We start from the raw sequence: 26,887 nt of genomic DNA, 5'->3' as shown, positions 1-26,887 counted from the left end.
AGATTTGAGGCCAGTTAGAGTCTTCCAAATGGAGAATAGAGTTGAAATCTCTACCAATACACCAATTGGAAGACATTTAAGGATCCAATTCTTCTTTAATTTTGTTTAAGTCACTCCAAAAATCCTTTTTAAGAGTACTAGTGCATGGGCCATAAACCATGGTGAGGGAAAAATCCATCTCTCATTAGCCGGCGAGAAGAATACCGATAAAGAAAACCTTCTGATATGAGCAACGAGGCCATCCTTACAAGCCATTAGAATAACCCTAGACCGTCCTATTGACCGGCAAAAGACAAAATTGCAACCCTCCACAATCCTTCCATGAATGAGAGATCAATTTCCTTTATTTTTGTTTCTGGGATGCAAATGATGTTCAGGCTTTTTTGAGCTATGGCGCTCGATATATAGTGTTGTAAATATTCATAAAAGGATTAAATCTTATTTTCCTTTTACCCAATCGGGAGTCCTTGTCAGTTCAGTTCAGGTTTTGGGTTCAGCTCGGTTTTGCTGCATTAAAGAACCAATAGATTCGAGTATTAGAAAAAAAATTGACTACAAACCGCTGAGGTCACAAATTTTCAAACCCAAGACCCAACCCATTTTCTAAACAGGTCAAGGTTTCAGATAGAGACTCTCATTTTGGATCCTCAGATCAGTGGGAGTTAGCCGACCAAGTTACCCACATTGAATACTGACTAGACAAGTGTTTAGTATATCTTCATATTTTTGCAGTCCTTTCCGTTATTTTTCTTTGAATTTTAGTATAATATACCAAGATTTTCCTGTATTCTAATTTTATCACACGATTTTTTTTTACTGAGTAAACAGTGAGAATGTGATTATCCCGAAAGATTAAGCATTCAGACCCTGCCAAGGCAACAAACCAGTTTTTAGCCATTCCAGCTGACCAGCAAAGGATCCTTCTTTTGTATGGAAAATGAACTCTCAGCATGTCCTGTAGTAGAAATTCTTAATGGTTTCCCAGGTGCTATATATTCGTATCCTGTATCTCATTTTGGTGTAGTTTGATTCTTCTGCTATTTTCCATAAAGAACTTCAGCTTAGAATGAGAGTATGCTCAGTAACAAAAGAAAAACATGATGCATATTCAGGAGGGTCTAACCCAGAGTTGCCAGTGGAAGAAGCGGAAGCGAAAAGCAAGGTACTTTTAAAATTTTAGGAAGCAGAAAGCATGGGGATGACTTAAAAGCGAATCAAGAATCATCTCGAAAGCAACCTAGGGAGCGAACCAAGAAGCGAAGAGGAAGCAAAAAATAGAAAAAAAATAAAAATAAAAATAAAAAATACAAAAAAAAATGCCCAATTTTTTTTGCGCTTCAAACGCAACATTTTGCATCACGCTTCTGAAACGTGCTTCGAGAAAGCACACTTCCCCATTTCCTATGGCGCTTCTCCTAACTCTGGTCTAACCCAGTTTATACTTGCCAAAAGGAAACCTAATAGAAAACAGGAAAGCCAAAAAAAGCATAAAAACTGAAACATGATAATTCTAGAATTAAAAGTTACCAGTTTTACAAAATTCTGTCAATGTTCTAACGCAGCAGGCAAACTAACATTGCCAAATCACAAACACTATCGTGTTTAAAAAAATCGCTTCTTGAAAAACTGAGAGAGCAAGAAGTTCCCATCATGATAAACCGTTCTCAGTAAGATATGGTGCCGCAATCTCAATTCTCTTCCTCCTACGACGTGGGGAAACATTAGCATAGTAAAACTCTCCATATTACAAGATACTCTAAGCAAGATGGATATGGTAGTTAAGCACTGGAGCTAAGAGCCAGCTCGATTTCCTCCAGCGACCGCCCCTTGGTCTCAACCACATTGCCGGCAATATACAGAGCAGCAAGCAAACATGCTAAAGCAAATCCCAAATACACGCTACTGATTCCATACTTGTTAACTACGCTTAAGAAATAGAGACCAATCACAAAGTTTGAAACCTGCAAAAGATAGAAAAATCATTTCAAGGTTTCTGTAATTTAGTGTAGTTGCCAGAAGATGCATAGCGTATGTCACCCCTTGTTTCAGAAAATGACAGAAACACCCAGCGTTGCTACAACTTTATAAACAGCTACTGCTTTCATTTGCTTATAGGTGTAGTCTCCAGATCAGTCAGAATTGAAGATTTTATAGGCATATGATCAAGCAATTTTCATGAAACCATCATGTGATAGCTTGAAAAATCAAGGATTCTGGAAACAGGAATTTGTTTTAGCATCAGCACAAATTTTCGCTAGGATGAAAATAACAACATAAAGTCAATAAATTCAACAAAAGACCATCAGTCTTTTTTTTGACGAACAGGTAATATTTAGAAAACATTTGTGGTATCCCAAATGCATAACTATTACTTTCCAAAATAGGGTTTTCCACTTTTAGATATGGAAGTATTCCACGTCATCAAAGTTTGTGCTTTCTCCTCTACAGAGGGCAAGGACATTTCTTATTGCAAGAAACAGTGTTTCCATGAATATTCTTAATTTGAAGGATACATACTCTATAATAAATCTTTATTATTTTCCAAAGAGAAGGCCTTGGACTCTGTGCAAAGAAACTGTGCAACAGTTTAGCAATTTCAAATTTGACTTTAATCTGCATAAATTCACTTATTTTGAATCATGAAAATAAGCTGCAGACATTGCTTTGTCCTAGAATACCTTTCTTTCACCAAATATAGATTTCTTAAAATTGAGCAAAATCTTCAGTTAGAGATAAGGGCTTGCCTATTAAAAAAAAGAAATAGAGACAAGGGCTGTTGGAAGTTACAAGCACATAAACCATTTAAGAATCACTGAAATAGGTCTCTTACCCAGTGTGTTGCCATTGACAATGCAACTGCCTTGGCTCGAATTCTTGATGCAAATATCTCTGGAAGAAGAAGAGCGGGCACAGGTCCAGCACCCAATGAAAATGATAACACGTACCTATTATATAAAGACAATTTAGAATCTCAATAAAATGAGAAAAGAAAAGGTCAATGTATTGAAAAGAAGAATTAGTCACATAATGAAAATGTAATACTTACAATACGGTGCCAAGAACAGCAAGGCTGCCAGCATAAGGAGCAAGCGCCTTCCATGTGAAGGACACAGAGAGTAGCAACATTGAAGCAGCCTAAAAAGATTTTAAGAAAATAACAATCCACTCCATCAATTAAAAAGGAAACACGCCCAATATTTCACAAATTAAACACCTAATGAGAAAAACAAACTGATGCTAAAGTCATACTCGCAAGTCGCAAGCAATCATCTTGGCACCCACACAAAGATAACGACACAGTTTCATGAAAAAATTGTCAAAAAATAATAAAGGATGCCTGTATTCCCCAGCCATGCGTAATATATTTGCACAAAATGCGAGCTGTTGAAACTTTTTTTTTGGACTCCAGCATGACCCCTATGTGCAACATAGAAGAACCAGTATGCAGTATTGGGGAACCAGTACTACTTTAACTATACTCCATGACATGCAATCAGGCCACCATAACAGACAGCCTCAAACTAGCAAACTGCCAGCTGTTAAGGGTTGCCAAGGTCTGCTGGCAGGAGTATCTTGGTCGTTCAAGTTATAATGTTATCAAGTAAAAAAGAGAAGAATAGAGAGGAGAAAGGCAAGAGAGAAGTTTGGAGCAAATCATACATCCAGCCAAAAGAGGAGTCATCTCCTTAAGTGTAAATATCAACAGCTTATCTCTAAAATTACATTACTTCTTATTTACAGTTTATAAATGCCTCTAGTGCACTCGACCTGTGCAGCATGAAGGCACACTTGGTGCATGCACAAGGTGTCTGACGCCCGCAGCACAGACGCACATACGGCGCACGCACAAAACGTGTGACGCCCGTGGCACAATGCGCACGCAGCGTGCACACAGAGTGTGTGGTGTCCACGGCACCGCACACACACAGTAAGTGCACAGCCTTGTACAATGCGCACAGGCTGCACCGCACGTGTGTGCCACGGAACACTGAAGCGGCAAAATGCGGGGTTTTGCGCAACAGCAGCAACATTTGGCACGTTGGGGAGCGAGGCAGCAATGTGAGTGGCAGCGGGGCATTGAGAGTAGGGCAGCGACAAGCTACGGCAGCTGACAGGCAAGCCTTGTGCAGCAGTGTATCAGCAAGGCCCAGCACGTCCGTGCAGCATCGGGTTATGGGACCAAATGCATACGGTGTGCCAATATTGTAATTATCGTATCGGAACCTGTATCAGAAGGTCTGGCGATACGGGTGTATCTTACCGTATCGAAAGATACGGAAAAAAACCTATTTTAAAATTTATAAAATATAAAAAATACAAAAAAAGAAAAAAGAAAAAAATCATAGAATAAAATAGAAAAAAAAATCAAATTTAAGCATTATGAACAATTAAACATGCACATGTACTACTATAACATGAAATGATAGTGTAACAAACTAACAAAAACAAAAGGTTTACTATTAAAGAGTCACATTAGATAACAAACAAAAGAAAAAGGTTTTGAGTAAACAAATTATAACAATCACATAATACAAAAATAAAATAAAATTTAAAATAATTGAATATTGCATCGCATTAAAGTTTCAAGGGGTATATCGTATCGCATGGACCACAACGATACTATGATACATCGTATCGTATCATACAATATGATACTGATAACACTGTAGTGTACAGTTTTCAGGCACAACCCTGTACAACCACGTGGCTAACCTGCGGGGTGTGCAACATTCTAATTGTCACAGGCTGAACCTTAGCCCGTGCAACACTTAGTGAGGAGCACTAAGTAAGCCTAGCTATGTGGGCAAGTAGCAAAGGCCACCACCAATGGCGGATGCCCAATCTGTATCTTGCATAAAAAGAGGTTAGACGAGGAGCAAAGCAATGTCGAAGGGGTGCTCATCACACAAGCCACTCAGGTGATGCACCAACAAGCACTCAACCATGCACGCAGTTACTTGCAAGCACGCACAAACCATTCCAACCGACGCATGGACAAGCAAGCACAACACAAACCAATAGGGTCCAGCAAGTGTAAGCAACAAGTTTCATTGATGTGTAGCCAAACGACACTTACAAAAATTGAAGGGACGCGGGACAAAAGGAGCATCGATTACCTGACCTACTAAGCGACCTCAGAAAAAAGTCTCCTATATAGGTGTTAATTTTTGGTACCATTAATGATTACCCAAAGCACTCATGCAATGAAAAGGAGATAACAAGAAGTATTAAGGCTGCAATCCCACACGTCCCAACAAAAGGGCAACGTGCGCTCTTCTGTTTCCTTTATATTGATGTATATGACATATTACAAAACTGCCTTCAAGAACATAATACAATAGAATAAAACATAAAGGGAAAAAGAGACAAAAAATAAAGAATAAATAAAACATAACATACAACTCGGATTTGGATCAGAATCCAGACCTGATCCAAGGTCACATCTCAACAACCTCCCTCAAGTTGTACATTACATGGTCATTATCATGAAACTATTCATTATTCAAAAATTAAGAAAGTTAACTCACCGACTTGTTGAACACTATGGTCATAAACGGACCTAGTGAGCCCTGCATATCTATGTCACGTGGATACTCCATTTTGGCCCCTTTTCTGTATCCCCTCATATAGTAGTCATATTAAAAACTTCATGAAACGGGCATATCCCCGTATCCAGTGTCTCCATGAGGCATAGTTGTATATGGACCAGGCTTTTAAGACCAATCCAAGTGCCTGAGTTGAGGGTCAAGGTCATCGGATTTATCTACATATATATGGGTTAATATTAGGATATTTGGTGCTATTGAAGGCACAGAATTATTGAGGACAAATCACCTGTTTTTCATATTTTTTAGGCTTTTTTTGTAGATTGGACCTTATAGATGTGATCTACAAGGTTTGTTTAGTAGAAAGTGAGTTTTGAATCATGTGACTGTGACATGTAAGCATATTTTTAAAGGGCTTCAAAAATCAATGACTCAACATGCACTAAAATTTCATAACTCAAAAAATCTTATTTTTAGACTGAAATAACACGATCCAAGTTTGATCCTTAACAAACAATCCATGCTGAACACATCCATGTGGTCAGTTTGAGTTGATAAAGCCTGAAGCTAGGATTTCCAGATCAATAGTTTTGTGCCTTCAATAGCACCAAATATTAACTCTCTCTCTCTCTCTCTCTCTCTCTCTCTCTCTCTCTCTCTCTCTCTCTCTATATATATATATATATATATATATATATATATATATATATATATATATATATATATATATATATAGCTGCGCAAGACTGACCACACACACTATCCGTTTCCTGAGAAACCAGTGAGGTTGGTACCACTTCAAAGAGCAACACTGGAGATCCCACAGTTAAAGATAGTGGGAGACCAACTGGTTCAGCTATTTTATCCAAACCCCACTGTGCTTTTCCAACTTGCATCTATTTCCCAGTAAATGTCCCAGAAGATCATGTCTATCATGTGAAGTTGACAGCATGAACCTCTGAAAGCCTAAGATTAACCAATCCCAGATTAAGGTGTCAGTAAGAAGATAATAGCAACCTCCTTAGATTAAGAGAAGTACCTCTTAGTAAAAAAAATTTGAATGGTGGAAACAAACTTGTTCCCTATTAGGTGAGGAAAGAGGAAAGAGGCCTCACCATTCCAAGAAAACTCGTAATTAGCAGACTTTTCCTTCCCTTCTTGTCCATTAATGAAGATGCAACAACAGTTCCTGCCAAATACATGCAAACTGGATAAGAACAATATTTACTGGAAACTACCATATATTTCAAAACTTCCATACACAGGAAAAATAGAGACCAGAGAAACTCAGTAGAACTGTAGACTAACCAAGAACATTTGCTGCCCCAACAAGGGCACTTGCTGCAACATCTGAAGCAATTCCAGCACTACGAAATACTGAAGTGGAATAGTATACCACGGCATTAATTCCAGCAAACTGTTGAAACAGAAAAAGTGCAGCCCCAACACTCACCACTGCAATTTGTTATAGCAGTCAGAAAGTATACTGTCTCAAGTTAATTAGATGAACATTTGAGAAATTTAAAAATGGTATGAAAAGAAAAAGTTAAACTTTAATGCACATGGTAACACTTTTGACTACACATAGAAGTGAACCCTAAGGATAGTTTTGGTACCAACTATAAAACAATGCATCTTTTTCAAGGTTCCAACCTTTGTCCTCATTCCCCATGACCATAGCCACAAATATTGCCGAGATTTTCAAAATCTCGTGATATTATTGCGATTAAAATAAAGCCTGTAACATTCCCGTTAATATCGCGAGATTTCAAAATCTCGCTGATTTTGAAAAAACTGTGATATTATCGTTAAACTATCGCGACTTTATTGGCAGAGAATATTTTTTAATCAGCAGAGCATATTGGAAAATCGCCCCTCTTTAAAGTCAAAAATGAATTTCTCCTAAACAATGAGACTAATACAGTTTGTCCCTACGCAATAACACATTACCTACGTTAAAACGGTCAGTATCTACCGATAGGCATATTATGAATTTGTTTATACATATTGTGCAACATTGTACTGATATTTATGTTAAAATATGTTTTTCTTGTATATATATATATATAGGCAATGCCCTCTAGGGGCATTTTTGTCTTTTCACGCATGTAATAGGTGCAGCCCATTAGGGGCAGCTTTGTCTTTTTCTATTTTTTTCTTTTTATTTCTTTTTTGTCCTTTATTGTTTGACTAGAGCTTTATGGTCAAATGACCATAGAGCCGTTGGGGGTTTCCTAACAACTATAATTATAGCCATTAGGAGCTCCCCAACGGCTCTAAGAGCCCCTCTTGTGGCCATTTAAAGGGGCCTTTGGCTCCTTCTTGTGTATACTTCACTTGAGCATTTTAATATAATTATTTTTTTATTTTTAAATCTTGTGTGCTCTCTTTTGAGTGATTTGTGTGACTCTTTGTTTCAGCCCATTAGTGGTTTTTGTATTTGGCTTGTGAAGCCTTGTGTTTGTGCACACTTTGTATACTTGTAAGCCCATAAGAGGCATTTATTTGTGCACATATTTGTTCCATTACAATTTAAAGGTGTAATATACTTAAAACCAAGAAAATTTTCTATCATATATTTATTTATAATATTTTTCATAAACCAATATTTTCTCGAGAATTTTCCGAGAGAAATATGAATTTTAAAAATCTCCCGAGATTTTCCCTTGCTAAGAAATTCCCGAGAATGTTATTTGTGACTATGCCCATGACCACTTGCCCTCAACAAGAAACATTGGCTGCTAAGAGACGCACAGATGAACCAGTTCTTCAAGCTGCTTAGACCACCATAATTCCCCTACCTTTGAATTAATGCCTTTAGTGCATAATCAAAAACTCTCTAAGCTTCTGTAACTGTAAGAGAATTAACTTACCCAACTTCAAAAAACTTCAGTAGCCCCACCCGCTCCTATTGGCTCCCCTTAATTGGTTTTGATGAGCATCTCAAAGGAAATGTACTCAGGCAAAACAACATGATTAAGGCACAAACCAATGTTTTGAAGTAGCTAACAACTCTTGCCTCAACAACGAGCAAGTAGATGGATATTGGAGAGCTGGATCAACAGCTGAAAATGGGGAGATAGGTGTCCGGCCCCATTGAGAGGATTTCCTGAGATAAACATGAGCTTGCCCTCCTGTTTGACAAGTTATCTAAGCCTTTAGCACCATAGTGTTTTATCCCCTTGCTGCGGCCTTAGTGCTTTACATGTTTCAGCACTCACAGATTTAATACTTTAATATTTTTAACTTTGATTGTGATCAACTTTATTTCGTGTATGGTAATGACAGACTGATGGCTTAATGAAATTAGACTCCTTATAGGCATTTGGGACCTTGGAGCACTGTCAATCATATAGTCCTTTGCTCCCTCCATGTACACCACTTTCTGACACAAATGAATGTTCTTCCCATTTTAGCTGAAGGCAGCAACTATGCTCAGGTGAGAATCAAGACATGCACAGGAAAGAGGTAAAAAGGAAAAAGAACACAAAATCAGATGGCTAATGCCCTCTTTTGGTGGGTGATCCTTTGAGGAACTTTGTATGCAAAACTAGTCAGATTTTATGGGGGCCTTAAGGATATACATCCATTGGTTTAGCATATCTAAAATTGCAACCTGGGGAGATGGGAGAACAAGCTGGACATGAACTCACAAACCTGAGGGCCCTGGAATGAGCTGTGAAAAGATTGTTGCCCACAAAGCAATAGAGCACCCGTCCAAAGTTTGGGTGCCTATGCCCCTATATCCTGAACAAGCAATCCTAAGTTTGTATAAGGCTTACAGTAAGACTTTCTCCATAAGCATTGGGGTTGATCCTTTGAAGAAAAAACAAAAGCAAGCATTGGGGTTGAAGCATCTCTAGGGCCTAGAGATACCCTTGAAAAGGATGTCTCACCAAAGGCCTTCCTTTCCAAATGCACAACCTTTGAAGATGACCTTTATTAGCCAAAATCCCCTCATCTTAGTGCAATCATATCCCAAAAAAGGATGAAAGGTTGTTACTAGTGGCTGTACCATCTTCAAAGACATTTCTTGCTTGTGAAAGTTGTATTGTTTTGATATTGGTAATCACTCTACTGCTGACACTCCAAAAATCCATGAAAAAGTTTGCAGTAAAGGTCAAAGAATGTGTATACGTCCACAAAAAAACAGTAGAGCTCTTATTAACCTCTTTGTGTCATCATAGCAAAATTGTCATTCCAGATCTAGTCTTGAAGGAGAACTATCTGGGTGCTACATGGCTTTGGCAGTATTTCAATGGAAATCAAACTTTTATCTTTTTCAATCAGCTTGCTGGGGAGTTATTCCCTTCAATTATCAAACACCTAGTTTTTGGATCAGCTCAGTTCGAAGATTTATCCTTTCAAAATGAAAATACCCTATATTCTGTAACGAAGTGGATAGAATCCGATACACATGCAAGAGCACACTCACAATCAAGTAGAATGCTTGATTGGATCACCGAACCACCCACACAAGGGTCTAAAATAATATATTGCATAAAATCACTCAAGAGAGTGTTAAACAAATACAAGGCCTTCAAGGCCAATTTATAGAACAAGTGAGGGGGCTGTTGGGGCAGCCCAATGTGACTGTTGAGCTGCTCCCAACGGTCAGAATTCTAACTGTTGGGAGCAGCTCCAACAGTCATATTGGAGCTGCTCCCAATAACCCAAAACTTAATAAAATAAAATAAAACAAAAAGACAAAAAAGAAATAAAAGGAAAAGAAAAAAATAAAAAGGGTTGTCAGCCCCTATTGGGCTGACGCCTATTACAGTGAAAGTACCGAAATACCCTTGATGGGTATTTCGGTTTACAACCTTTAAATATACATATACATATATGTATACATATATACATATACATTTATGTATATGCATAGCATAACATATCTTAACACCCCCCCTCAAACTCAAGGTACAACCACCGAGAGTTTGCCTAGTAGGAAGTGAAATCTTGGTGATGGTAGCGCTTTGGTGAAGAAGTCCGCGAGTTGGTATTCTGATGGAACATACGGTAGTGTGATGGTCTTTCGCAGGAACTCTTCACGAACGTAGTGGCAATCCATCTCAATGTGTTTCATTCTCTCATGAAATGTATGATTGCTTGCAATGTAAACAGCGCTCTTGTTGTCACAACATAATTTTGAAGGTTCTGCAATATGAACCTCCAAGTCTTCGAGAAGTTGTCTCAACCAGACTAATTCTGACGTATTGGTTGCCATGGCCCGATACTCAGCTTCAGTTGAGGAGAGTGACACATTCAGTTGTTTTTTGCATCGCCATGAGATTAGAAAAACACCTACAAAAATACATAAACCAGTGGTTAAGCGTCTATCATTGACATCCTCTCCCCAATCAGAGTCAAAATATGCAATGACTTCTAATGATGAAGATGATGATAAAAACAAGCCAAGGTTAATAGATTTTTTAATATATCTAACAATTCTCATTACAACACTCATATGTACTGAAGTGGGAGCATGCTGAAATTGACTAGCATAATGAATAGCATGAGATATATCAGGGCGAGTAATAGAGAGATAAGACAAAGCCCCTATCATCTATTTGTAGGGCGTTGGATCTTGCAAGGTTCATCATCTATCTTTATTTTGGCATTTATGACTTCTAGAGTGTCGACCAATTTCTCATCCGAGAGTCCTGATCCTTCAATGATTTATGTTGCATATTTAGTCTGTGACAAAAAATAACCACAATTTGAGTAAGCAACTTCTATTCCAAGAAAATATCGTAGAAAACCAAGATATGTCATATCAAAGTTGGCTTTAAGCACATCTTTGATATGGTTAACTCCCTACTTATTATCTCTGGTGATTATCATATCGTCTACGTACAGTAGAAAAATCATCATTCCTGCATTAGAAAACTTAACAAACAATGCAGTATCAGTAAAGCAAGATCTAAAATGAAGTTGAGTCATCACATCACTGAACCTATCATACCAAGCTTTTGAAACTTGCTTTAGGTCATATAAGGCCTTACGTAACCAGAGAGCTTTTCCATGTGCTAAAGGCAAACCAGGAGGAGGATCCATGTAAACTTTTTCATCTAGGTTGCCATTTAAGAAGGCATTCTTAACGTCCATTTGAAATATGGGTCATTTTCTAATTGATGTTATAGCAATGAAAGTTCTAACGGTAGTCATGCGAGCAACAAGAACAAATGACTCATCATAGTCAATCTCATATTCTTAATTGTATTCCTTGGCTACTAGCCTAGCCTTACATCTTTCTAATGTTCCGTCGTACTTGGTTTTTACCTTGTAAACCCATCGACATCATATAGGTTTTCTTCCTTTAGGTAATGTTTGGATCTCTCAAGTTTTTGCCTTCTCTAATGCTTCTAACTCGTCATTCATGGCCTTAATCCATTCATGTCGGTGTTTAGCCTCATGATATGATTGAGGTTCAGAATACGAGTGAATGGCCATTAGGCAAGATCTAAACTTAGGTTCAAAGGAATCATAAGATACGAATCTACTAGGAGCTGTCAAAATTCTTATGAATTTTCTAAGGTTAAAAGAATCTTCTTCTTGGCATTGGGAGTATCTTTCTAAAGCACTTTGTGGGTGATCTTCAGTACGACGAGCATAGGTTTGTAAATCATCGTGAGGTAGGTCCACATTGTAAGGACTCCTACTCATATTCTCATTTGCTTCATGAATATTTTGACTCTCATGGATACATTCACTCTTGTCATTGACAAGGTCAAAGAGGAACAAATAATCACAACTTTCTTGGATATTATCTTTGGTAAACCCGCTTTCATTTTCAAGAAATGTAACATTTCTAGAAACATATAACTTGTTTCTTTCAATGTCATAACACCTATATCTTTTTTGGATTTTGGCATAGCCCAAAAATACACAAGGAATGGCTTTAGGAAAGAGTTTATCATTTTTGTTGGTAAGAACAAAGCATTTGCTCCCAAAAACCCTTAATCTTTTGTAATCGAGAGACATTTTACAAAGTTTTTCAATAGGAGAAATGTTTTCAATATTTTTTTAGGGCATTCTGTTTATCAAGTAGACTGTCGTAAGGGCAGCTTCAGCCTAAAAAAAATTGGAACATTTCTAGATACTAGAAGAGTTCTAGTGGTTTCAATAATGTGCCTATGCTTTCTTTCAACAAGACCATTTTGTTGAGGAGTATAGGGACATGATTTTTTATGTACAATTCCATTTGAGTCAACATAATTTTTAAATTCTTTTGACACAAATTCTCCCCCAGAATCAGTTCTAAAAATTTAAATATTGGTTTTAAATTGATTTTGTATATAACTATGAATTTTTTTAAAACAATCAAATACTACAGATTTGTGTTTTAAAAAGAATATCAAAGAGTGTTTCCTATAATCGTCCACAAATACAACATAATAAGAAACACCTCCTTTGGATATGACTAGGACAGGTCCCCATACATCTGAATGCACAAGCTCAAATGGATTCTTAGTTATAAGATGTCTTATTCTAAAAGGTAAAGACTTCATTTTGCCAAGAATACAATCTTCACATACAAAATTTTCTCTTTTACAATTTGAAAGAAATGAAAATAATTGTAATTTGTTCATACTAGGATGTCCTAGTCTTTTGTGCCAAATTCCTACATCTTTCTTTTTCACAAAATTACAAAAAAGTTGTTTTGGCAATTCAAGATTATCCATAACATAGAGGTCGCCTCTTCTTTGGCCTTGCCCAATCGGCTTCCCAGACTAGAGATCCTGTATTAGACAATGATTGAATAAGAAAACAATTTTACAACTATAGTCCGCAATTTGAGAAATCGATAGGAGGTTTAAATTTAATTTTGGTATTACTCTAATATTTGCTATGTGAAATATAGGTGTTTTTTGATAAATAGCAAAACTTTTGATTTTTAAAGCGGTGCCATCAGCAGTGGAAACACAAGAATCATTTGAGTTAAACTTGCATTCGGATAATATAGACTCATCAGGAGTCATATGGAATGAAGCACCGGAATCTAAGATCCAAAAGGTCTTACCATGGTTGTCACTTGTTGATACGGTCGTTCCCGAATACGAGGAAGATTGAGCTTTGAACATAGGTTACAATGCCTCCATCAATTGAGCTAAAGAGATCGAACTGATACATTTGGAGTCATCTACTTCACTCATTTCCATCGAAGTCACTCTTTTATCTTCTTTATAATCCTCTTTCTTTCTTTTGGGACAAAATGGTTTGATGTGTCCCGATTCATAGCAATGGTAGCAAATAATTTTTCCACCTTTCTTTGACTCATGATCACCCATCTTTTCATAGTTGTTGGGGTTTCTTCCATTCTCATTTCTTACAAAATGAGGTGGTTTATAACTCTTTGTATGGTTTTCGGGCTTTGACATAGCAAGCACGGATTCTTTATCCTTAAAAGTTGATGGCCTTTTCAATCTATTCTCTTCCATCGTTAATTCTTCAAGTGTCTCAACTATGGAAGGAACCCCTCCTCTATAAAGAAGAGCTGACTTAGTTCCTTCAAATTCGGGTCTAAGCCCATTTATGAATTGATAAAAATGTTCCGCTTTGATTTTATTTTCGCGGAGCTCAATATCTTGTCGGCAATGCCACTTTGGCTCAAGAAGAGTCAATTCATCCCAAAGTAGAGAGAGGGCATTGTAGTATTCTCTTATGCTCATCTTTCCTTGAGTCATTGTCCTTACTTTATTTTGGACATTACATATATGCGCAATATCCTTAAGACTATACATGTCTTTAAGATATTTTCAAGCATCACTAACGAAGTCAAACTTCGCCAAACTAGAACATTTGTAAATGTGCACACTATTGATGAGCCATCCAATAATTTTGGAATGATCCATCCTCCATTCTTTTCATCTTTTCTCATATTCGAAAACAGTTTTAGCCATTTCCTTTCCTTGAAGCGCAATTTCTTTTTCATTTTCTAACTTTATAAGGATAAGCTTAAGCTCCTTGTCAGTGTCGTCAACCAACCCCCAAAGCTCTTTTTCCCATATCTTATGTTTTACTATGGATGCTCACATCACATAGTTGGTGTTATTTAGGCGTATGAGAATGGAGACAATAATTTCCCTTTCATTCTCCATTTAAAACAAGCGAAAAATAAAAAGCAAGATAAGATGAGAAAGAGTAGAAGAGAGAGAAAGAAAGTGATACAAGGCCTTTTCGGAAATGATCCGCTTCCCGATGCAACAACCGGAATTTTCCCAAGACCAAGATCCTTCTTTTAATCACGACCTCCTTTCTAACAAACGTCCTTTGGAACACCAAAGCTCTGATACCATGTAATGAAGTGGATAGAATCCGATACACATGCAAGAACATGCAATAGCACACTCACAATCAAGTAGAATGCTTGATTGAATCACCGAACCACCCACACACGGGTCTAAAATAATATATTGCATAAAATCACTCAAGAGAATGTTAAACAAATACAAGACCTTCAAGGCCAATTTATAGAACAAGTGAGGGGGCTGTTGGGGCAGCCCAATGTGACTGTTGGGCTGCTCCCAACGGTGAGAATTCTAACCGTTGGGAGCAGCTCCAACAGTCATATTGGAGGTGCTCCCAGTAACCCAAAACTTAATAAAATAAAATAAAACAAAAAGGCAAAAAAGAAATAAAAGGAAAAGGAAAAAATAAAAAGGGTTGTCAGCCCCTATTGGGCTGACGCCTATTACAGTGAAAGTACCAAAATACCCTTGATGGGTATTTCGGTTTACAACCTTTAAATATACATATACATATATGTATATGTATACATATATACATATACATTTATGTATATGCATAGCATAACATATCTTAACATATTCTAGCACATCATATCCATAATTTTTAACAAACCATAAAGGAAAGAAGTTTTAACAGAACAATGATAAGAACAGGATAAAAGAAGATACTTTAGAGGTTCTATGCATGTCTCCATGTTGGTTTGTAAATTAAGTAAAAGAATATCCCCTCCATGAAGTACTTTCACCATGATGCCTAAAAAAGAGAGAATATTTTGAAATTCACCCATATACATTCATCTTGCACATTCATCACGAGAAACAGCCCTGTGGATCTTTCCATCAATACTAGAAGTCATTGCAATGATTTGAATTCTTGAGATGAATTCTGATGTTTGATGTATTACAGTTGTTTACTTGACTATTGTAGGTTTTTGCTGACAGCTCAATGAGCTCTGAGCTCTCCAATTTTAGCTTGAGAACAAATATGATAAGAAATCAAATACTTGATCATGTGAGAAAATGAGAAACCATGGCATGTCCAAAGAACTAAAAATCTTAAACATGGCATATCATGACTATTTTAGGTTTTCTCTAACAGTTTGATCAGATCTTAGCTGTTCAGTTTTAGGTTGAGAACAAGCATGACAAGAAATCAAATACTCAACCATGGAGACAAAGTAAAAAATCACGACATGTCCAAAGAACTAAATGTATTAGGAACATAGTTACAGATATCGGCGATATTTTATAACGCGATATTATCACTGTAAATTCAGCAAACGATAATAATAGGTATAATAGCACAATATTTTAAAAATATCGCCAATTTGATAATATTGTGATATTATCAATTAATTTTACTGTTTTTATTTATTTTTTACATTTTAAATATGTTTTCCTTTTTTATTTTACATTTTTACTTATTTATTTTATTATTTATGTATTTTTTGTCTAAACATGATATTTTCTTACTTATTTTTGTTATTTTTTATATTTTTTAAGCTCCGAGATTTATCACCAAACCTATAATATAATGAGAAATAGCCTCGTTGAGATATAGCTGATACCGATATTTGTGACTGATTAGGAATGACATCATGATTCTCCTATTTCCCATAAACTACTAAGGAGAATTCCGCTATTTGGTTGGTTCTCAATCAGCTGAATCCCAACCTAAGATCAACATATCACTACATACGGACCAGAGATTACCCAGTTAAAAGGTTAAAACCAATGAATGCAATATTTGGATCTAACCTGGAATTTAGATCTATATCCAGGTCATGCATACGTGTCATTTTCAGGTCTTAGCAGGCATCTAAGATATTTTTCTGTATCACACATATGCAAAGGAAGAATACTGATTTGATCCACAAAGTGTCTAAGGTGCCTTTCAATCCAGATGGATCCAAAAAGAAATATACCTCTGACATGATAGATTGGATCTGGTCTAACTGAAGCTATACATAAGTTAGATCCATTTTCAGAAAAAATCTATACTGAGAAACTGACAACTCTAAAATGGCTATAGAGAACAAACACCATCAAAGTTCAAAATGTTGATTATAAGTCAATGACCATTACCTTTCCAATAGCGTTTGCTGAAAAGATCAAGCCAACCAGCCTCCTGTTCCACAGAACCATGACCTCCAGATCTTAAGTCATGCATGACTCCTGCGACCTTCTCTTTCCCCCAGAGTGACTTAATAGCTACTTCGGTTTCAGAAAATTTTCCTTGCTGCACTTCATAAAGTTGGGCATGCTTGTGATAAATATGGAGAAAATAATTATTTCCATGTGTTATCTAATGGAACATGGGTACTCATGAAAATGTATGCATTGATGGAGTAGTTAGTAACGGAATAGAACCTGAAACAGCCACCGCGGACTTTCTGGGCAGAAGGCCATTCCTAATGCCATCAGGACAGCGGGAAGAACTGCTAAACCAAACATTGTCCTCCACCTGAATAAAAGGTTATGCAGCTATTAAAAATCAGAGCACATAAAAAACAACTAGATGCAAAAACACCCGCTCTCTGTTAACTAGTGAGATTTATTGAGATTCAAGCATTAGGGCAAGATTAGGGCACAAACCAAGAAAAAAATAGAAGAGAAGCAAATGAACCTCATTAACTAAGAATGAAAATAGGGATACAATCTTATGGGGGTCGACCCCTCATGGTTACACAAAAAAGACAAAAATTGTTGACTCCCTAACCAACTGGTAAAATACAAAAATACTCTCATAAATAATCTTATGTACATATAAGAAAGGGTAGCACACTCCTAAAGATGCATATGGTACATCTCCATATTACAAGACCTACACTATTCAACAAGATTTAGTAAACTTTTACAATATGATCTTAATATACTTAGTCAAGGCACCTTAATCATTCATAAAGCTATAAAATCAAGCAACTTTCAATGGCATCAATTCAACCAGAAAGACAGAAAACCCTAGACAGAGTGAAATAGCAGTTTCAACTGATTGAACAAAATACAGGAGGAAAGCCTAGCCTATCACCATGTTTGATCTGTTTCGTAGCCCCTAGGCAAACACTCCATTTAAAATTGAATAGGCAAAAGTGTAAGTCATACAGATTAGGATTTTGTTGGAAACATTGTCTACCAAGCGATGAATCCGTATCATTCTCATGATAGCTTAAGTAGCAACTTATGTCACACAGACACTCCATTTTAGTTCCTGTTCTCTATCCCCTTAGATGCTAGTCATATTGAAAACTTCATAAAAATGGTTGTATCTCCATATCTGAGCCATACCCATGTGACGTAGGTAGCAATTCAAGCTATTCACCCAGTTCTGTCCTCTTTCATACACTGATGGGGCACACAACAATGGCGAGTGACACCTCTAAGGATACAAAAAGGATGATACTGGACAAGGTGGTCTCCAAAGGTATTTCCTGTCATTCCTCAAAACATACACAAGCATGTCTTCACATAACTCAGAAACCTGTGTGTCACAGGTACTTTAAAATGCTGATCCTAATACTTCAAGGTAGGGCTTGAAAAAACAGAGACTTGGTAGAAAACTGGTCAACCTACTGAGCCAACCAGGTTAGGTGCTGATCCAGTTTAAAAATGATGTTTCAAGATGCTGCTGAGTGCAGACACAATGTGTGTGTGCATTTCATGATAATGTCCATAGACTTCAGTGAATATCAACAAGTTCACCAACAAATTTTGGAACACTACAGCAGTTCAACAAGTAACTGTTAGTCAATTTATGAAAAATGTTAGGCATAATTATCAATTGCACTTTAGGAATGTAAGACAACTTTCAACATGTATTCTGTTTAAACTTCACAATTTCCCATAATGGTGAACTCCCTTTAAGTTTCCTTAATGGTGTAACCCAAGACAAAGAGCTATCAAGGAATTTAAAACTTGGCAGCGGCCAACGAATTTAGTGACCTTTCTAACATCCATTAAAAGATGTGAGTGCATGTGTGTATGGTTGTGTGCATACGTGCTCCAGTAGAAATTAGGGTGCAAGGAAACATATGTCCCCATACCTGTACTCATGTTACATAGAAGAACGTTTTATGCAATTGCAAACCCAAAAGCACATTTATGTTTCTCTATTTGACACATGAGATGACCTGATCTCAAATGAATGCAAATGTATATTGCCTCATGAAATTGAAAAAGCTTGTAGGACATAGTTGACATGAAGGAATTTCTCTATGATGCATTCAATCTGGAACCTCCCCCTCATCTACTGAGGAATTACTACATGAGAATAACACTAGTGCATGTGAATTTAACAAATTCTGAATTGTGGTCCCAGATTTACATAATGCACAAATAGTGCAAGGAGCACATATCATTCTAGAGAAAAATGTCATAGGTGGCATGGAAGTGGTTATTTGTTTGCGACATAGGGAAATAACAAGGTGAAAGTAGAGATGTTATTCAGTTGTACTCTCCTAAAGTTCACCAGTGACATCCCCCATGCAAAACTAGAGAAGAAATGGTTTCAAGGTAAAGATATGGGACAAAAGGCAAAAAAAAAAATTATGTTATCAAACCATTACTCCTGGTTCAAAAGATTAAGAATGCAAACCAAAGTTACCAAAAGTTTCTTAGATAGGTGGGAAGAACGCATCCCAGAAGCTAACTTAGGAAGTATGATACCCCTAAAATTTGATGAGAATCTCAATTCTTCCATGCATCTTCTATGCTTCCCACATGCTTAATCCATGCTTCTTTATGTGTTTCTCTCCACTTCTTTTTATGTTTTCTGTGCTTCCTCTCATTCCACACCTCATGTGCTCCAAGTAAATTGGTAACCATCATTTTCAGATTTTGAGATGAATTTAATTTCTACACTAAAAGATCATAATATTTAAAAATAGTCATTTTTATTTTAGCTTTTATCATATTCCTACTCAATTCTCATTTCACTTCTCATTAGATTCCTATTTTGCTTCCGTCTCGATTTCCATTTTGCTTTTATATTGATTCTTAGTTTCTTGTTTCCTATAAATTTTAAAATGCCTTGCTTCCCGCTTTTGCCTCCCATATCATTTTCTGCTTCCACTTCCTAGTCTAGCAACCTTGACGTGAACATTAAGATTGGAAAATAAGAAGTTCAACATAATCTTAATAGTCCACGACTCTTTCAAGATCTAGGTTAATTGAGAGGAGGCACAGCTCAATGGCCCAAAACCAAGCACGAAAATAGCAATATTAGTCATAACTGGCAAAGGAAATCTAGCTGTGAAGGTATTCGGTGAAGAAAAGAAAAACGCATAAGAGACAGTCTATAATAGTCCATGCTAAAACTAAGGAAAAAAACAAAGAGGAACATAGCTCAGGTGGACAAGTGAGAAACCCACACAACACAGAACATGCACGGTGTGAAAATTGATGAGAATTTCTAAGTTGGGAATTATTGCTGAGGCTCCGTTTTGTTCTAGTTTTCTTATGCTACTGTGATTTTAAGCATCAGATCTAGCTACAGTGTTTAGCTGGATAGAATTTGATATCTCTTAACTAACAAAACTAGTGGCAAAAACAAGAATCGTGCACACCATAGATCCTAAAAGAAAAGAAAGAGATACAAGGAAAAACAAATGGGTCTCTAGAATGACAACATAGGAAGATAATGCAACAAAAATGTACCATATAGGGTTCCCGGCTAAAGGTAATCCAGCAACTAAGGCAACAAGGATTCCCACACAGATAAACAGCTGATTGACAGAACCAAGAAAACCACGAATCTCGGTTGGTGATATCTGGAAGTACAAATACCATGTTAAATCCAAATTCCGTATGCAGAAAAGAAGAAAAGAAGAATTAGATAAAGTTCTAAAGATAGTTACCTCGGATATGTAAAGTGGCACAAGGGCAGATGATACTCCAATTCCAATCCCAGCAAGCAAGCGTCCAATTATCATTGTTTGTACACTCTGGGCTGTTGCACTGGAATAAATTTCTCACAAGTTATATTAAAGTGTTTGGTAGAAGTTACAAACTCAAAAAAATACAAGGAGAGCCATAAAAGCTGCACGAACCATAGAAATGCACCAACAGCAAGTGGTATTGCATCTAATATAAATGTTTTTGTCCTACCAAATTTGTCAGCCAATGCACCAGCAGTGAATGAACCAAGTGTAGCACCCGCAAGGGTTGTGCTAACAACCCAACCTGGCCAGCATGTGTTATGTATGTTAAAGACAAGAATAGAAGAATTGCGTGTATGGAGCAGGATAGGTACATTACTAATCAAAAGAACCAAAAAGAAAAAAAAGAGGATGCATCAAATCAAAAAGCTGGCCATGACTGTAATGAAGTAGAATAAGGGCCCACACACCTCACAAGAGGCACAAACACAACCCACAATGGGCACAAACACAAAGGCCACTAAAAGCCAAAGAAAGAGCACTCACAAACAACTTTAGAAAATAAATATTTTATTCATAACCAATGCTCTAAGAAAATCATAATACAAAGGGGACAAGATGTCCCATATTTATATAAGGGACAAGGGAAAGAAGAGGCCAATATAGCCGTTGGGAGGTCCCAACGGCTATATGGTCCAATGACCTAAATGCCCTTCATCAAAAATAAAAATACAAATGACCTAAAAAATACATTCAAAAAAATAATATAAATATATATTTATATATATATATATATATATATATATATATATATATATATACATAATGCATATGTATTCACATATATATGTGTGTATATATATAACTATATATATGTACAAACCTATGTCACAGGGATTCGGCTAGCAGGGTGCCGCACCCGCGTCGACGCGGGTGCGGCACCGGGTGCGGCCAACCCGACCCTGGGTGCGTTGACCGCACCCAAGGTCATTTTTGGCCATTTTTTTTTTTGGATTTTTTTTTTAAATTTTTTTCCCTATGAAATGGGCTGCGTAATTTTAAAAAAAAAATCTTTGGGGGGGGGGGGGGGGGGCGCTACTCCCCTATAACCCCCCGCCAGAGGAGGCCCCCCCTAGACCCCCGCCCGCTGACCGCGCAGCGGGACCCGCGCCGGGGGAGCCCCCGGACCCCCCTTCCTGCAAGGGCAAAAACAATGAATCAGGCTCCACAACTCATCACTTTCATCTTTGGGGACAACCATATAAGATAAAAAAATGGTAAAAAGTAAGTTGGGCATAAATTTCATGGACCTTAACAACTACCATACATTCATACATATACACTATACATGATAATATATATATATTTACATTTTTCCCCCTGCCGCACCCCCGCACCTGGGTTTTTTGGAAGTGCCGAATCCCCGCACCCGCACCCATGTGACATAGGTACAAACTATACATATCTTAACAATGACAACAATGAACAGGGGATTCCCATGAAGAACAAAATGCATAATAAATATCCATTCACAATAAGATAAAGATTGAAGATGCCTTCCAACTATTTGGTGTATTCTTGATTATAACCTTGTACTACAGCATTTTCAGCAATTCCAAGATCCTTTGCAAGGTATTCCAGTGCACCATTCACCACACTGTCAAACAAAAGAAAGAGTTAAGATCATGCAAACCAACTAATGATATCCTATTAAATTCCATGCAGCACAACCCATATCAACAACCACATTCATGAAAGGAAAACAGAAAAAATAACGTCACACCTCATATACTACAGGGTACAGGGACGGAAGAGAAAAAGGAAAACTGGCATAACCTGCAACACCTAAGAATATTTCCTCCTTAAAAATACAATGCACATCAAATACTCTATCCCCAATTCAGTAACAACATACCCCAGATGATACCCAAACAGAATAGCACCCAAACAGGCAACGCCAACATATGGCAGAACTGAAGCAGAAGATTTTTTCTGGAGTGTATAGGAGCCATCATCCTCCAAATCTCCATCTGCTAAGAAAATACCAATTTTTTTAGATTCCTCTGAGGATAGATGTGTAGAGAAGACAGCCTAAGTGATGCTCAGAAAAACAAACATCCTGATAAAGTCACCTCGGTCCAAATTCCAGAGAAACATTTTCCAAAATCAAATGCAATGCCTTGATAAGAGCAGAAGAAAGAAATACGCCACATATGTAGGTGTACCAGTTCATGAGTGCCCACCTCTATAGATTCAGTTTTTTTTTTTTTTTGGAAGCAGTAAGAGGTCTATAGACTATACAATCATTCCATGTCTCTTAGAGAAAAAAATTGTCTGGAGTCTCCGGATTAAAGAAAAGATCATGAAAAGACCATTACCCTTCGTCAATGATTATAATATGTTGAACCATTTACACGACATTTTTCTTTTTTGTGACGGTCAAGCTGGAAGATAGCCTCATATGGGATTTGAAGTGAGATATGTACAGAACTTAAGATGGTTTGTGTTGCCTATGTCCTAAAAATAGACTTACATATTCTCATTGCTCAATATGCAGAGAGCAGGAAAAAGAAGAAAGTATTGGAAATGTCAAATTTGGTCAAACAAACAGATATTGGCAGTTAGTTTTTCTTGCAAAGTTGCAATTTAATGCTACAACTTTTCCCTGTTCATAAGCAGATATTGTTAAAAACAAACAAGATAGATCAGGAGCATGACTTCTTCAACAAATTTGACAACTTCAGCTATTCTGAAGAACTCCCAGCTGAAAGCTTGAATTTTATGCATTTTAGTTATTTTTTATTAGATTACCTCTAGCAACATCTTGCAATAATGGTCAAGCACAGTTGCATTTGAAGGCAAAATCTACATGCCCAATCACATAATCAATCATTGTGGGTTTTCAAAACCAAATGTTTCATGATATCATCCATTGACAAACCTTTCTAGGTTCAAACTTTTTGTGGCACTAAAAGAGGGGCAGTTCTAAGGACCGCTTTCTCAAATATCTACGCACTCAATTTTCAAGTGTTGACAACCTTATATTAATTTTCATGGACAAGAAGAACAAAGCTCCACATCAACCCCATAGATATGAATCTGAAAGACAGTCCTTGGGAAATTCTAGAGTCCAATTGCTTCATTGGTAATTTATTTACAAGAAGAAATTCACCACTTTCAGTCTATATGGATGTTGTTGCCAATAATGTTATAAGTATTGTATTGTATTGTATCGTATATACGTATCGTAACTATGGCCTAACTCGATACGATACACAATTGTATCACGATACGAGTGTGTATCATATCCATATCGGTTGCATCATACGATATAGGGTTGTATCGTATGATACGTGTCTGGCGCACTTTAAAAGGGCTGAAACTCAACTTTTTAACTTTTTTTTTAAAAGACCTCCCTAGGGTCGATTCTCTCATTTGTTTAGAGGCCTTTAGAGGAGAACCTATGCACCTAAGAAGCGTGAGAGCAATTTGGGGGTCGATTCGTGCGCAAGAGGACTTTTGCAACATATTCTTAATTACAAGATATTTAATATTTTATATTGTTCTTGTGAGATATGCATGCAATATTATCTATATTAGTTGATGTTTGATGATGTCTTATACAACTCATATAGACATAAATGCATTATATGTGATTTTATGGTTTCACTTTGTGCAATTCATCAGTGTTTCATATGATTTTTTTAAAAATACAGTTCGAAGAAAGATCATACAAGCTACTCACAGTTTAATTCCAGGAAATTCCCCATGATGAGAACTTTATTGTGAACTTCATGCATGTATGATTAATTTTAGTAGGGAACATAGGGCTCCCCATTCTATTGCAGTTTTGCAAAATCCGCTTTTGAAATAAATGCTGATTCAAAACTGCCACATTGAAAAATTCACTAGTTACAGCTTATTAGCTCATCTGGCAGTAGGAATTATTGAAGCTAAATACATGCCATCAGTGCCTAGAACTCCAAACTCTTCAAACAAATGATTTCTCAAACGCTCTATGAGAAGATAATTTACCTCTTTTGCGAGGTCCATGGCCAAACCAAGTGCACCAGCTCAAGATCACACAACCATGCAGCAGCCACTGCCCTAACTCAAGTTTTCAATTCTTGAAAAATGGCAAGACATTAGGCGTTGTTCTAGTATGCCCGCTTCTCCAAAGTGGGTGAGATTGGAGTATGGCATTATGCTCCATAATGCTAATCCTAGAAATTCCTTTTTGTCTGGATAAGAGGGTGCATCCAAAATCGCTTCAAAGGAGCAGTTTGGAAACGTGCACTTGTCCAGAAGATCGGCAATGCTGGAATTTTGATTTGCAGAATATGCACTCAATTCCTAAGCACGCCAAGCATCGCAAATTCAGAATAGAATGAAGGCAATCATCTCGCCCTGCATGAATCGCCCTCTCGCTCCCCATTTAGCATTGCCACCTTCAGACAAGGCATAGTGTGCCTAATTCAAAATCGTTCCTTTGATTCAGAAATTGATAAACTCACTCAAAATCAACACAAATTATCTTCTTTCACCTTTGGAATCAAAATACTCGCATCAACTCTGCCACCGACATATGATTCCACCAAAAGCAAGAGGCATTCGATCAACTCATCAATATATCCATTCAAATTCCATCACCAACAAATTATTTTAAATAAAAAACAAAAAACATTCAAAAATCATGTTATATCATCCTAAATTCCACAATCCAACCATGAATTACGAAAAGATAAGTTCACAAAAACCTCAGAAAAAGAAATCACGGAAACGAAAAAGGAAGGAAAACTCAACAATCTCGAGAATTCGAACGGAAACGAACCCGAATCCTGGGCCTGGACAGGTTTCCACCTCGTGCTCGGCCGGAAACCAGTCCCGCGGCTGAATTCCAACCCCATGCTCATGAAATCGCCGCGCGAAGCCGATCTTCGACCGGAAAAAGCCCCAGCGCCGATCAAGCAGATAGATTTCGAGCTCTTCCCTGCGCCCAACTCGCCCAAACGGGATCCGGCTATCCTCCGATCGGTGAGCTCCGAGAAGAGGCTCACTTTCCCCGAGATCCCCGCTACCGCCTGCATTCTCAGCTCGAGACGACTCCCACCGATCAAAAACTAGTCGCGAAAATTTTCACGAAATCGAGGAGAGAGCAAGTGGAAAAAATAAATAAATAAATAAAGAGTGGAACACGATCACGAGAAACCGAGAAAACCGAAACGGCGAAAACAGAAAAGCGGAATGAAATCTTACTTGAAGTCCGGCTTTTAACTCCCTATCTCGATTTTTTTGTTTTTCTCTTAATTTATCGTCTGAGCGTTGCAGATTCCGTATTTTTCGTCAATAAGAGAGAGAGAGAGAGAGAGATCCACCACCGTAGCTTCTGTAAGTGGAAGGGAACTGCCAAATTCCCTCCCACCGGACAAACATAAATCTTAGATCCTCCAAATGACAAATGTTAACTCTTTTGTGGAAGTTGATGTCAATGAATTGAATTTTATCCGGTACCCAACTGACGTGGATTTCATTTAGTTGCATTTGATAGGCCAAAAACCATATTTGATTATAATCATATGCAGATATGGTTTTGATTTTTTCTACCAAATTCAACAAATATATGAATTTGACAGATATCCAAATCTGTTTACATGTAAAAAAAAAAAAAACTGTATCTACATGAGTTTCTTACTATGAATCTAAATTCAATTTCGAATTTCATTAGAACCGAACAACGTAAACCGTGATCTTATCGTGTTCTATCGTGTGTTTGGGTGCAATACCCACGCTTTGCAAGCTCTTTTAAAAGCTATGCTGAAACCGCACCTCACTTCCGCACATCTTCATCAAACAATGGACATTTGCAACACAACATCTAAGTATGGTCCAAAAAAACGTTGGATTTGGTATAGTTGTTATGAAACGAACAAAACTAGTGTTTTGTTCTGTGTTTTTTGTTCATTTTGTCCAATCCTGGACAAGCCATCAAACATACCCTAATTGCCCACAAGGACTCCCCTCGTCTGTAGGAGCAACTCATGATAGGATATTACGAGCTAAAATGCCTAGAGGGATGGCCCTTGCTTCAGGCTCGAAGCTGGGTGTGCTTCTTGGTGGCAAAGGGATCTCAATGGTTTTCTTTTTTAGAGAGAAAGCTGGGGTTAGGTTGACCCCTACCAGTTATACAACCCTATACCATTATGATTCAAACTTGCAA

General features: G+C 37.3%; 1 protein-coding gene across 2 annotated transcripts; it reads right to left on the bottom strand.

Annotated features, from left to right (window-relative positions):
* Positions 1–1,495: 1,495 nt before the first annotated feature.
* Positions 1,496–26,040, bottom strand: LOC149827416 (plastidic glucose transporter 4-like). 2 transcript variants are annotated; one of them, XM_090020314.1, is made up of 14 exons: positions 25,927–26,040; positions 25,502–25,790; positions 22,586–22,703; positions 22,260–22,327; positions 20,842–20,974; positions 20,650–20,749; positions 20,450–20,562; positions 17,168–17,261; positions 16,883–17,036; positions 6,855–7,001; positions 6,662–6,735; positions 3,047–3,135; positions 2,831–2,945; positions 1,496–1,961 (listed from the first exon to the last, which is right to left on the bottom strand). In XM_090020314.1, the coding sequence occupies exons 2-14, from the start codon at positions 25,755–25,757 to the stop codon at positions 1,779–1,781; spliced, it is 1,644 nt and encodes a 547-aa protein (XP_089876440.1). In that variant the 5' UTR covers positions 25,758–25,790; positions 25,927–26,040; the 3' UTR covers positions 1,496–1,778. The 2 variants fall into 2 exon arrangements, with proteins under 2 accessions (XP_089876440.1, XP_089876441.1); XM_090020315.1 differs by lacking the exon at positions 25,927–26,040 and having other exon boundaries at positions 22,586–22,700; positions 25,502–25,878.
* Positions 26,041–26,887: the final 847 nt, after the last annotated feature.

This window comes from Nuphar pumila, chromosome 10, assembly GCF_984573655.1.
Source record: "Nuphar pumila chromosome 10, dmNupPumi1.hap1.1, whole genome shotgun sequence".
Classification (NCBI taxonomy): Eukaryota; Viridiplantae; Streptophyta; class Magnoliopsida; order Nymphaeales; family Nymphaeaceae; genus Nuphar; species Nuphar pumila.
The sequence above is the reverse complement of the archived record's forward strand: the minus strand, read 5'-3'. Positions and strand labels throughout refer to the sequence as shown.